The following is a 14144-nucleotide window of genomic DNA, read 5'->3' on the forward strand; positions in this document are numbered from 1 at the left end:
TTAGTTCATGTTTAATTGGGCTTTAAATTTGTTAGTATTGGAGGGGGTTGAGGTCAGTTGTACATTAATCCACCATCACTGGGAATTCAGGGTCTTGAGGGGCAATAGACCCTCTAAGCAGAATTAAAGTCAAAGTATATAATCAGGGCTTTGCTTGGAGGCATGAATGTGTTCAGTCACTAGTAGGTGATGTAGTCAGGATAAGACATTGTCAAGATGTCTACTCCATTGCCTGTTAGGGCTGAGGATTATTGGGTCGTTAATGTCAAAGTCTTTAAAGTTGTTAGCTTTAACATCCTTGAGACTGGAAAATTTGTTGTCAGTTACTATGACAATGTCCCTGAGATAAACAAACTAAAATGATGAAGCTATTGTTTAGGCTCATGGTTTCATGAAATCTGTGACTTCATGGTTCCACTGCTCAGAGGCCTGTTATGAGGCAGACCATTGGAGCAGGAAATGCTTGGTGGAACAAAGGCTCACCTTGTGGTGGCCAGGGTCTCAACATCTCCTGCATTAAATAGATATTGTCCTACTAACTCCACCCCTCCCAATAGTGACACCACCCTTTAACGTGGGGGCCTTTGGAGTGTGTTGAGGAACTAAATTGTAACAGGCAAGACTGACTCCAGTGAAAATGTTTCAAGTCATTTGGAGTTTAGGGTGACCTTAAGCAACAACAGTTCTGGGTAGTGTGAGAATTGTAGGTGCATTTAGGATCTCTTGGGTCTTTGGGGATCTTTTGGATGACTGGACTTTGGAGTCGTTCGCATAAAGCTGAGGTTTTATGGACAGTCGTAGTATAAGACCCAGAGTCTATAGGACCCTTAGGGTTCATGCTATTCTAGGTAGTTTTAGGGTCATGTTGAATAATTTTGGACTGAAGGATTGGAAGGTCATTTCAGAAACCTCAGGGTCTTTCGAGTTGTCTGGGATTGTTGTAGTTCAGGTTTTAGTTTTCTTGGGAACGTCTAGGAATCATTCAGGAATATTGAGCTTCCAGGCTTGCTGTTAACGTAACGTGTTCTGTGGCCTACCAGCAGTACTAGCCCCTGGAAGCTTGGAAGGACAGATCTCCAGGCCCTCACCAGATGTGATGGATCTCAGTCAACATTATTAACATGATCAATCAATAACCCCTTTCCAAATCCAAGGTATTAAAGCTCTATGCTAGAGCAGTATTAGGGGTTGGACTTACATATTACCCCAAGGTCATCTGTAGAAGGCTTGGCTGCCAGTCTGCACTGTTAGGGAGTGGTAGAAACTTCAGAGAATGGAGCCTTGTTGGAATAAGTCAGGTCACTAGGGGTCTGTCCTTGGAAGGAATACTTGGTCTTCCCTCTTTCTCTCTCACTTCCTGGTTCAAGTTTTGCTCCATCATGATGTAACACTGTGCCCCAGATGAAAGCAACAGAGCCGAATTGGAACCCTCTGATGCCATGAACTAAAATAACTGAAAATTAAATGAATTATCTCAGGTATTTTGCCACATCGATGGAAAGCTAACAAAAACGTCTTCTGCTCATTTGTAATCATTTCCAACTGTTAAATGCAGGCTGTAGACTCACTAGACACTTTACCTGTGGGCTCATTAAATGACTGGGTGTTTTAGAATTCTTAGAATTACACTCATTTTATACATTGAGAGACGAGATGGAGTGGTGCTCAAAAATTTGAGAGTAACTGAGCTCTTTAAGGGCAATGTGTGACATTGGCGCATTTTAAAGCCATGGAGGAACACTCAACACTTAATGGTTGTTTTTCGTGATTTATACCTCTTCGGAATCTTTAAGACTATTTAAGTCTCAAGCCACTTGGTGTAGTTCAGAGTCATAGAGGATTTAGCATATTTGAAGTGATTTATGGTACACTGGATAGTTTGAGATGATCTAAGGCCTTTTTTTTTTTTGAAGTTTCCTTTAGATTTTTTTTATGTGTATATTGTATGGGAGTTTTTATGGGTATCTTGTATGGGTGTTTTGCCTCCATGTATGTCTGTGTGCCTCATGCATGCCTGCTGCCTGTGGAGATCAGCAAAGAGTATCAGCTCCCCTCTTGGACCCCAGACTGATGGCGGAGAGGCCAGCAGGGGACTGATCCAGATCCCCTGAATGTAGTGTCAGTGAGGAGGCCTGGATAATCTCTGGGGACTTGGGTAGTACATCAGTGTTTACCATGGAATACGACTGAATTTTGGGAGCCCATTCCACATGGAGGGATGCTCTCTCAGTCTGGACACATGGGGAAGGACCTAGGTCCTGCCCTGGATGAAATGACAGACTCTGGAGATTCCCCCATGAAAGGCCTCACCCTCCCTGGGGAGGGGTGCAGATGGTTGTGAGCCACTAGGTGGGAGCAGGGAAAGAACCCGAGTCTTCTACAAGAGTAAGTGTCCTTAACTGCTGCACCATCTTTCCAGCTAAGGTCATTTTAGAGGAGATTAAGGTTGCTAGGGAGTTTAGGCTAGGATGCTGGGCCTGTTTACTGAAACTTGCAGTTTCGTGGTTTTTGTGTTTAAGATACATCTGGATATTTGTTCATTCCTTACACAAATATCACAGTGCCAACCAAAGATCAGATACCACTCAAGATATTTGGGTCATCCTCATGGTGTCTAGATTTTTAGCAGAAAGTGCACACATCAACAAATTCAGACAGTGCAAAGTGCTTTGAAGAAAATGAAAGCAGGTGGTAACTGAGGCTGATAGCTATGCTCAGTCCAGGAATGTCACCAGCGAAAGCTGAGCTGTCTGAGGGAAGACAAGCTTGTGATGATCAGGGAAAGACTGTTCCAGAAAGAAGTTGCAAGTTCCAATCCTGGAAGCAGGGGATGTTTGACATGTTTGAGGGGCAGAAGGTCAGAGAGATGGCAACACAATGACTGCCCAGACAGTGGGAAACAATGGAGTCTCTCTCTCTCTCTCTCTCTCTCTCTCTCTCTCTCTCTCTCTCTCTCTCTCTCTCTCTCTCTCTCTCTCTCTCTCTCTCTCTCTCTCTCTCTCTCTCTCTCCTCTCTCTCTCTCTCTGTCTCTCTCCTCTCCTCTCCTCTCTCCTCTCCCCTCCCTCCTTCCTTCCCCCTCCCTCCCTTCTTTTCCCTCCCTCTCTCCTTCCTTCATTTCTTCCTGCTTTCTTTCTTGAAAGTCATTAGGTTTTTACTGTTTAGAATTAGCTCACTTCAGGTCTGGGGACCTCTGGAGTTATTAGGAGCCACTGAGCTTGTTTAGGATGTTTGGAGGCATTTAGAATGTTGCTATAGCAGAGGATTCTGTACTTCATCTGAGATTATTATTTAGTGTTATTACAGTTAAGGACTGAGAATTTAAACTTTTTAGGTTTTACATTTAGGAAGGAGCATTCCAAGTCCTATAGCAGTTGGTATCATTTCTGCTTTTTATTTTTATGAGACTAGTCTAGTTAGATTCTGTTCTGTTTTGAAGTATGAGGTGCTGAACCCAGAGTCTCATACAAGCACTCCAACTGAACTGCACCTCTAGCCCAAACTTACTTATTTGAGGGATAGAGTATTCCTAGGTTGTCTAGGCTACCCCTAAAGTCCTGGGCTCAAGCAAGTCTCCCACTTCAGTAGTAGTCAGGACCCAGGCCCTCAGCCTGTATTTGACTTCTCTAAGGCTCTCTAGGATATGTTGGTCACTAGGGGTCATTTGGGATCTTTTGGGATTCTTTTGGGTCTAGTAGGGTTGAATAACAGGAGTCCAGCAGCTTAGTGTTGTTTTGGTATATTGTGTCTCAGTGTTTGCATTGGATGATGCATCATTGCTTAGGGCTGTCTGATTTGGATTAGCAAGCTTATAGGATTGTTTGGTGACGTGGTTCTCACACTTAGTGCATACAGGAAGGCATCCAGGCAAGAGAAAAGCTTGACAGGAATTGGATTAGAAAGGCTGCTGCAAGGACCCTGAATGTCCTCCTTTGACATGGGAATAGGTATGCAACTGCACACACACGAGTCTACACCTCATACACAGACACCACACTCATACTCCACACACAAACCACAGACAGCACACGCACGCGCGCGCGCACACACACACACACACACACGAGCCTACACCATATATAGATACCACACTTTTACTCCACATACAAACCACAGGCAGAACACATACACACACTTCTTTAAATTAAAGAAAACCAGCCTCAGGAAACACATACACACACACACACACACACACACACACACACATACACACACACACAGAATCAGAATATCTTAGTATGTGATATAGCCATCAGAACTTTTAGAAATTGCCCAGGTGATGACAATGTGTACCTCAGATTCATGTAGAGAAGCATGAGACTGAACTAAACACCAACATCTCGTGAGAACTCCAAGAGAGATGCAAATCTCCACCCACTCCTCTGCAGAATGAGGAACTAGTGTAGCCCAGAAGGCTAAGGGTCAAGTTCCTGTTGATTCTGTTACCCACTAAAACTCAGAAACACTGACATGAGGATTTAGGTGGGTTTTTCAGAATCCTTGAGGTTTTGAGGGCAGGAAATTCTGGGGGCATTTTAAGATCAGTCAGCTGGGTAATTCTCAGACTATGTGTTTATTATATACATCCAGAAAGCATCTGAGGCAATTATTAATTCTGACAATCATCTGAGTCAGTCCAGTGAAGGCGGGTAAGGTAATGAGTCCACTAGACCCAAGATAAATGTTAAATGGCTGTTCTATTGGGGAACACCTCACAGATAATAATAAAAAACTGCCACAGCCTTTCTCTGCCCTTCCTGATCCAATCTGTGACGAGAGACAGAGAGAGAGAGAGAGGAGAGAGGAGAGAGACAGAGAGAGAGAGAGAGAGAGAGAGAGAGAGAGAGAGAGAGAGAGAGAGAGAGAGAGAGAGAGAGAGAGGAGAGAGGAGAGAGAGAGAGAGAGAGAGAGAGAGAGAGAGAGAGAGAGAGAGAGAGGGAGAGAGAGAGACAGAGAGAGACAGAGAGAGACAGAGAGAGAGAGAGACCCAAGTTTCCCTGCCTTCCGGTTTCATCAGCACCTGAAGCCACACCCAAAGGGGTGTGGCCACTAACACAAATAACACTGGCAAGGCTAGATGCCACTACAGTTCAGAAATATTCATCACTGCCACCATCTCTCAACTCTCACCCAGTTCCTGAACTCGTAGCCTGGGTCTCAGGTGCCCATGTGGGATGGGGTAGCATGGATTGTTCTTTGGACTTAGTAAACAAGAAATTTTATGTAAAATCCCATGTAATGTAAGTGTAAATAAAACACAGCTCCACAGTTAGGTCATTGTTTTCCTGGACTTCTGCACATCTGCCTGCATTAGTGTCAAGCATGCTCCTTTCCCTACTTTACATGACAACTGTTCTGGTTTCATTTATGTTGCTGTGACATAACGCTGGTGAAAAGCAATTCAGGGGAGAAAAGGGTTTATTTCAGCATGCAATTCCTGACCACAACACTTCTTTGTGTGAAGTCAAGACAGGAACCCAAGACAGGGTCTTTTGATTTTTCGAGACAGGGTTTCTCTGTGGCTTTGGAGGCTGTCCTGGAACAAGCTCTTGCAGACCCAGGCTAGTCTCGAACTCACAGAAATCTGTCTGCCTCCGGCATGCACCACCAACGCCTGGCTACCAAGGCAGGATCTTGAAGGCAGGTCTGCTTGCTATTCCACAAAGCATTATTTCTAACCTAGGAACCCACGTCACAGCCAAAGAAGGACAGCAGGGAGCAGGGGTGAGGAGTGGAGGAGGGAAGCTGCTTGCTGGCTGACTCAAAAGCTGCCTTACATCCAGCTACCTTTGTATGCAGTTCAGGCTGCTTGCCTAGGGATGGTACCACCCCCAGTGGGCAGGGCCCTCCTGCATCAGTGAGCAACCAGAACAATCCTGAACAGACACACCTGTAGATCACCTGATCCAGGTAATTCCTCCCTTGACCTCTCCGCTCAGATAAATCTAAGATGTGTCAAGTTGACAGTTAAAGCTCATCGGCACAATAGTCTAACATCAATTTGTAAATTATACTTGTAATGGCTGAGTAACATTTATGCTTATAGTTTAATTTTAGTTGAACCATTATCATAAAAGGCATGAAAACCTACCTACTTGTTGTACTGAGGTTACCTAAGTCTATAGATAAATTAGGGGGGCCTGCTCATTTCTCTTTTATTTTTTAAAATTTATTTATTATCTATAGTGTTCTGCCTGCATGTATGCATACACACCAGAAGAAGGCACCTGATCTCATTATAGATGGTTGTGAGCCATTATGTGGTTGCTGGGAATTGAACTCAAGACCTCTGAAGGAGCAGCCAGTGCTCTTAAACTCTGAGCCATCTCTCCAGCCACATTTCTCTTTAAAAAAAGAAAGATTTATTTCTTTATTATGTATACAGTGTTCTGCCTGCACATATGCCTTCAGGCCATAAGAGGGCACCAGATCTCATTATAGATGGTTGTGAGTCACTATGTGGTTGTTGGGAATTGAACTCAGGACCTCTGGAAGAATAGCCAGTGCTCTTAACCTCTGAGCCATCTCTCCAGCCTGCCTGCTACATTTCTAATCTAGAGATAAAGTAAATCTTTCCATTCTTCAACTTTATTTTCTGATCTTTTATTAGATCCTTACCTAGAAATACAATATGTTTTACACATTATCATTAATTTAGCAACTTTGAAGATTCATTTAATGTTTCCCTCTGACTCACCACTAGACTATTATGAGCATTTTAAACTCAGCCTATACTTTCTGGCTTCTTTTAATGGATCATAGATGTTGTTACTCCTAGTTTCCCTTGTTTAAGAGCTTTGATCCAAATGACTTGTTTTTGGGGACAATTGTGTTACTGCCAAAATCTTGTTATGGAACTTTAACCAAAATTATATTTCTCACATATAGACCTTATCTTTAGATCTTTACCTAGGATCATTTTGGATCAAAGCTTTTGAATGTACCAGACAGTTATTTGGTATGTGTGGGAGTTCTCAACAGTTTCTTCCCAAAATTATACCCCAGACATCTCTGAGACATCAATTATCTTCCATTAGTTGGGCACACCCACACTGTCCTGCTCCTCCTGCCCAAATCTTGGCATCAGCCACTCTTCTAGCGGCCTGGGGTGCTCTGACTTGGCACTGCTGACCCCAGGCAGTTATGCAGATGTGGGTAGGATAACCATGGAAACTCAGGGGGGCTTAGTCACTAGGAGGGGACATTCAGAGTCAAAGCTTGGGGAGTGACCCTCAGGACACTAACTTCTTATCAGACACGTGTTTTGCAAATGTCTCTGCTTGTCCTGCGGGATATCTTTTCATTTTGCTGTGGGAAAGCTCCTCAAGTCCATGTATTCACGCAGCGTTCCAGGTATTTGTTTTTGTTGCATGTGCCTTTCGGTGTCATATCAAAAAGTAGGATAGAAGCTGTCATTTAGAAGATCAGTCATGGCTGGAGAGTTGGCTCAGTGGCTAAGAGCACTGGCTGCTCTTCCAGAGGATGTGGGTTGGATTCCCAAGACCCACATGGCAGCTCACAACCATCTGTAACTCCACCTCAGGGGACCCAACACTCTTTGCTGGCCTCTGAAGGCACCAGGAATGTACAGAGTACACATATAGAGATGCAGACAAATGCCCATACACATGAAATTAATTAATTGATATATTTTAAAGGATAAATCAATTCTAGAACTCAGCATGGTGAATGTGGTTGTTGATACTGTATTGTTTACTTGAAATTTGCTGAGAAAGTAGAGTCAAAGTGTCCTTACAACCCCGGCCCCAATACATTCAACATGGTAACTGCATGATGATTGATGTGTTAACTAATGTTACTGTGGCAACCTTTCATGCTGTATGGCAAATTTTATTGAGGTATAATTAAATAAAAGTTGTATCCACTCAATGATGACTAGGATGATAAGCATAGCTGTTAATTTCCCACACAGTTCCTACTAATGTGCTTGCAGTTTTAAAACTTGTAAAGTTAACTTACGTATTTATAAAATATGTGTTAGTAATGTGCCATATATATGTATATATATAGTGTGTGTGTGTAACTTGCATGTGTTTCTGAATCATAAGTGATGATAGTTTTAGAGGGGGTCATTTTGGTTTGGATCACTTTAAAGGGAAAATAGCAATGGTGATTTTACCCAAGTTCAGTTTTGAGTAGCTTTTGCTTATACCTGAGCACCCCAGCAACTTACTGCAGTAAGTTGCTGGGGTGCAGTAAGTTGCTGGGGTGCTCCTCAGATCTGCAGGTAGAGTCTTGTACTCACAGAGTACCCCACTAGGTGAGAACTACAGCATCTGAAACAAATAGCACACTGCCAAATCAAACCCATTCCAAAAAGTACAGCAAGAATCGCCAGTTCCCCCGCAAGTTGCTGATATCTATTGGATTATCTAGACACTGACTTTTATGAGGTCTACTGCCTGTCTGGATCTTTGTGAAAACCCAAACCATTTTTCTCTTGTCTATGTCACCATCACCCCTGTGACATACAGCATAAAAGTCTGCTGTATTTTGAGGAAACAACATTAAAATCCTTTCTTGCTTGTTTTCTTGTTCTAGAAAATGAATTATGGTAATTATTTATCCTTCCTGGCTAGGTTTCCCTAGGAAGACAACTGCTGATCACATGTTCAAGCTTTAGAAAGCAACCATCCTTCCCCTGTGTTAGTCAGGACTCTCTAGAGAAACAGAACAAATTGTGTATGCTGGTGTGCTCATGCATGCATGCGTGTGTGTGTGTGTGTGTGTGTGTGTGTGTGTGTGTGTGAGTGTAGAATTCACAAGGAATTAGTTGAATAAGACACAAGCCAACCAATGTTGAAATGATGCTGGAGCAGGACAGAGGAACTAGGAAACACAGGAGCTGTGGCAGGCCACGCCTATAATCAGTACCTCCACTTGAACTCTGAAGGGCACACTGCACATTCAAATTTGCCTTTGGGAACACTGTGGAATTCAAAATAAATACATAAATACCTACTTTCATCCCACATTTGGCTGAATCCAATGATATGAAACTGTAGATAGATCTGACTGTATTTATACACACGTACATAAACACACACCGAGGAAGATGTTTTAAGGAACTTGCTTATGCAGCTGAGGTTACAGTTCAAGTTGGAAGTACAATACAGGTTGAAAGCAGAACTCCTTCTTCCTTGGAAACTCAGTCTTTTTTTTAAGGCCTCCAATTGCTTTGATGAGGCCCATCCTCTTAAGGAGGGTAAGGTACTCAATGGCTACTGTTAAATTCATCTAAAAACAAACAAAAAAACTCACAGCAGCTAGCATTTGATCAAACATCGTGGTCTATGGCCTAACCAAGTTGACAACTTCCACCAGCCACCGAGCACTCACAACTTCACCAGAGTGGAACTTAGATGGCAGTCTGAAAGCCAGGCTCTTGGAGACTACTCAGTGCGTGCTTCCAACGAAGCGGGTGGGGTCCCCACACCCCAGTTTGCAGAACAGATTCATTCAGGATCCTAATGAGCCAGAGACAGCCTCAGGGTGAAATCCATCCCGCTATGTGGCAGGTCCCAACTCCTCCTACTACTGGGGCCTCAACTAGACTCACAGAAGAAGATACTTGGTTTGCTTCTGATCCGAAACAGTCAGGGGTTTGGATGAGTTCCCCAAATTCACACGACAGAACCTCAGCTCCCAGTGGCAGAGGTGCTGGGAGGTGATGGGGCCATTAGAACTCTGCCCTGGTAAATGGAATAATCTGCTCATGGATTGTAGGATTGTAGGCTGTTGTAGGAGTGGTCTTGTTGTCAGCTGCAGCATGTGTACTTAGCATGCACAAGGCCACATTCAACTCCCAGCACCAACAAAAGAGAACAAACACATAAAACAGAGCTCTCTCTACCATGCTTCCTCTGTCTTGTTATGTGGCCCCCTCTCTGCCATCACCATTTGTCACAAAGGCTCCTACCATGGTGACTCCATCTTGTAGACCTCACAGGCTGCAGAGTATGAGCTAGATAAACCTCTATAAGTCCCTGTTCTCTGCTATTTTTGTTATAGCAAATGAACTAAAAATATGACAGCTAAGTCTGGGCATAATCAAACCAAAAACCCTGGTGAAGGTATGGGCTGAACTGTACCCTCTTCACTTTACAATCGGCCTTTAGATGCAGTTTCCCTCCCAACACCCGCCCTCCACCTTAAAACCAACCTCTAGAAGCTGAGCTTCCCTCCCAAGATCCACAGACCGAATCCACAGGGATGTTCTTCTAAAACTGCTTTATTTAAATAAGGTCTAAATCAGGTGCATTTAAAATAAAAAAAGGTTACAAAACCATGGCTTCCCACTGAGACCTCATCAAATCATGTCAAGATGCCTACACACATCTGTTTATCAGTTCAAAACCAATCGTTGAACTAAGTCGTGTACCATTCCTAATAGGCAAGTTATGACAAAGAAAAAAGACTACACGTAACTAGGAGGGAGACTGAAGGAACACTAGCAGTAACCCCAGAAGCCAGCAGCCTGGATACCGGGGCTTTTCCGAAAGTTCACAGTTAAGCACCTCTGCTCTCAGTTCAGTGGGAACAGGAGGGGGTGTGTGTGTATCTCAAGACTTGGTGAGCACTTTCAATCGGTCTGCAAGAAGGAATGTCCCACTGAGCCAAGTTTATTCTCATGATGCACTCTCATCTGTCAGGAGCCAGACTTTACAGAAAACAGCCCAAGTAAAAACTTCAGAACTGTGGAAGTGAGCTCCGGGCAGCCTCCTGTCTCCTCCCTCACCCTGGGCTGGTCTCGCTGTTGTGGGACACTAAACATCCTCTGGTCACCGGCCGTATTTCTTTCTTGGAAATTTCTTTCTTTCCTGATCCCCAAATTCTCCATGTTACAAAGCTTCCAGTAAAATATGGCTTTTCTTTTGAAATTTTATTTTTGTCATTTTGTAAGAACTGGTATTTCTTGAGTGCTTCTTGCCATTTGGACAGTTTCCTCATCCACCATCCTGACACCAAATAAACACACAAAACACAATCCTTGCCAAGATTTTTGCACAAACAACAGACTTGGGAAGATCATCATATGCCACAGATAAAATGATAAAGTGTCTTTATCTGGAAGTTTCTAGAAACAGTTAGGAAGGAGATGGGTGCAAATATTTCCTTCCAAAAATATCAACTCGTCTCAGGCCAACATCTTGGCTTTGGGCCAAGGTATTGTCCTCTTGAGGCTCTCTCCTCAGGCTCAGCTGTAGTCTGTCCAGTGTTAGCCGTGTGCCCTCCACCAGGAACACAGGCAGGCTTTGGGCCCTTTCCAACTAACACCTCCATAGGCTTTGAGCCATCGCCACCCCACTAATGTCACTGAGAATGCGAGCCTGTGCCTGATGTTCTCTTCTCTTCAGCACCTTGTAACATAAGCCTTTGCAGGAGGAAAAGGAGTCCAGATGCAGCCAAGCGCTTTTCACAAGTGGGATTAACCCCTCCCCCCATGCATTGGTCTTTTATTCCTCCGGATCTCAGGTTCATTGCACACAATTACATAAACCTACACAAAGCAGTCTTGGAGTTCAAAGCTGTGAGGCCAAGTGACACCAGTGAGAAAATCCAGTCACCACTGCAGCGATCTGTTTAGATGCAGCCATTTTAAAGGTTTCCCAAGTTCACGGGGCGGGGTGGCACTTGGTGCTGGAGTTGGAAACCAGGCCCTAACACACTAAGTAATCCCACTACCACTGGGCCACACCCAACTGCTATCTTTTTCTTCCTTCCTTCCTTTCTTTCCTTTTTTTTATGATAGTAGAGATTGAAGTTGGCTTCTCACACACCAAGTGCTCTACCACCGAATCACATTCCCAGCCAAGTTCCTAAAATTCTTGTTCAGTTATCTGGATGTTAAGAAATGATTCTAGGGGGTGGGCCAAGATGGATTACTGGATATGTACCCCAATTCTCTTTCTGGACCCCACACCTTGGCAACACCTTCTTGGAGAGCCTGGCACCTGAACTCTGCAACAGTCACAGAGTAACAGGATCACAAAGAATGTTTATAACCCAGACATCCCCTTCCAGTAAGAGCTAGTGCTCTGTGGAAAGCCCCCTAACCCCCAAGGGAGAATTATGGGGCTCTGAACATTCAAGATAAAAATAACTGGAAGGGAAATTGTCGAATTATTTTCTTACATATTTGCATCCACAGAGCTTCTCTTCATCTGTAATAAAAGGGACCCCCCCAGCTCTCTGCTGAGTTTTGTGCTTTCCTGAAGTCCACTGAAGTTTATGATTATAAGGGACACAGCATCTGCTGCCCCTAGTTTTGTGCTTTGATGATGGCTATTGAAGGGTATGACTGGGACTAAGGTCCTCTGGGTTTCCATCCCACTGCCCATGGAATGGACGGTGCTGCCCAGCAGAGGAGCTAGGTTGCTAAGTGATATCCAGCAAAATGGCTGGCCACATGCTGTCACTTGAAAGCCTACAATGAGACCTTCTAAGATGGGTGGAGAACAGCATCAGGAACATGCCTACTGCAGAGGTCCACCTTCCTTAAAAGGCACACTCGACAGGGCCCTCGGCTGCTACACTTCTGGAGTTTTCTTGAGAGCAGGCAGGGAATGACCTTCTGCTACGGCAAAGCTCAGAGGTGCGCCTGAGTTACGAGCTGCTCATCTTGCCTGGTTGTGTTTCATAGACCGGAACCAAGCTCCCAGCATCTCTGTCCCACCTTGAACGGTACAATCCACACAGGTGGCCGGCTGCAAGGGTTTCCTGAATGGAGGGGTACAGATCCATCCATGCCCGCCCATTCTGCCAATGAGGCTGGTTTTAAAATTCACCAGCATGGCTGCTCATAGGCTAAGCGAGAACCATTCTCTCAGCCCACACTATACAGGACACCACCAAAGAGCTTCCGTGATCCCTGGGTTGAATCAAAACCAGGGTGAGTCTTCATTCTGGGAATCCCTCTCCTTGTAGAAGGTGGAGGAGCTTGCAAGTGTGCAGAGCAGAAAGAATAATGTATTAGCTTCAAGTGCAAAGCCCCAACTCCACGTGGGGACGACTCTTACTGGTATGATGTGTGCAGGGGCTTGAAGGACCTGCCATTTCAGCAGGTGGTCTCTATCAGTGCTTAGAAACTTCTGAACGTGGTTTATCTCCAAACACACCCTGGCACATGGGCAGGTTAGCGTCATATTCGCTCCAGACACTTTAGTTTCAGAAGGTTTTTCTTCAAGTCAAGGAGGACACCAAGAACTGGAGTTGCAATTGAGAGAGCAGAAACACCCAGAAGTGTCCAGAAGCCAAGAACAGAGGCAGAATCCATCCTTTCCAGGTGTCCACATAGGACAGGACATTCATTGTGCTCTCTCCAATGATAACCTTTCCCGTGCAAAACACAGACTCACTGCATCTGCCCCACACTTTTCCATTTCACTGGACTTGCCCAAGGGCCTGGGACTGTCACATCACCAATTCCCAAGGATCTCACAGTCGCCCTTCCGTCTTGACAAATGGAGAGAATCTCGGCCACAAACCTTCAGGCATTCCAAATGGTGAGCCTGCAGAATCCTCTTCACTTTAAACATGGCAGATACGTGTGACTGCCATTGGCACTGGAAGAGGCCTAAGACTTAGCTACTCCCATTCGTCCTGCCCAGGAGCAGGATGTCTGCCAGCCTCGTGGCACCTGTGCTGGCTGCTTGGCCGTTTAATTGCATATGAAAGCATCAGGGAGGCATAAGGACATAATAAGTACATGTATGCACACACATGTGTGCCCACATACACACCCAGACATGTGTGCACACACACACACACACAAACACTGGGGTATGTGAACACACACATTGTGGTTCCTCCTTAGAATGAGATCTCTTAAGAATGAAACAAAGGAGGGCAGGGGTCTGGAGATTTGGAGCTGTCTGCTGCTTCTGTTTCCTACTCCAGGGAGCAATGCTGACTTTTGGGGGGTTGCAGATGTTCGTGTGGAAACATTTCTGTGGAAGAACAGTGCCTAGCTTCCCATGGGTCTTCTCAGGTCATCAGCAGCTCCTGGAGTGTCTGGATACCTCTTGTTCCTATGGCTCAGATAGTCTCAGGGGTCTCTGCTATCTCCTCCAGTCTTTGCCGAATCATTAGCCGAAGCACAGTGTACCTGGGGACAAAAGCAGCC

General features: G+C 44.7%; 1 protein-coding gene across 1 annotated transcript in view; it reads right to left on the minus strand.

Annotated features, from left to right (window-relative positions):
* Window positions 1-10232: 10232 nt before the first annotated feature.
* Window positions 10233-14144, minus strand: part of Rassf2 (Ras association domain family member 2) — a 37559-nt gene continuing 33647 nt past the window's right edge. Inside the window, exon 11 of the mRNA XM_005068662.4 lies at window positions 10233-14126. Coding sequence (XP_005068719.1) covers window positions 14057-14126 — 70 coding nt within the window. The 3' untranslated portion in view covers window positions 10233-14056. The remainder of the gene's footprint in view (window positions 14127-14144) is intronic.

The sequence above is a fragment of the Mesocricetus auratus genome, unplaced genomic scaffold, assembly GCF_017639785.1.
Source record: "Mesocricetus auratus isolate SY011 unplaced genomic scaffold, BCM_Maur_2.0 Super-Scaffold_100004, whole genome shotgun sequence".
Classification (NCBI taxonomy): Eukaryota; Metazoa; Chordata; class Mammalia; order Rodentia; family Cricetidae; genus Mesocricetus; species Mesocricetus auratus.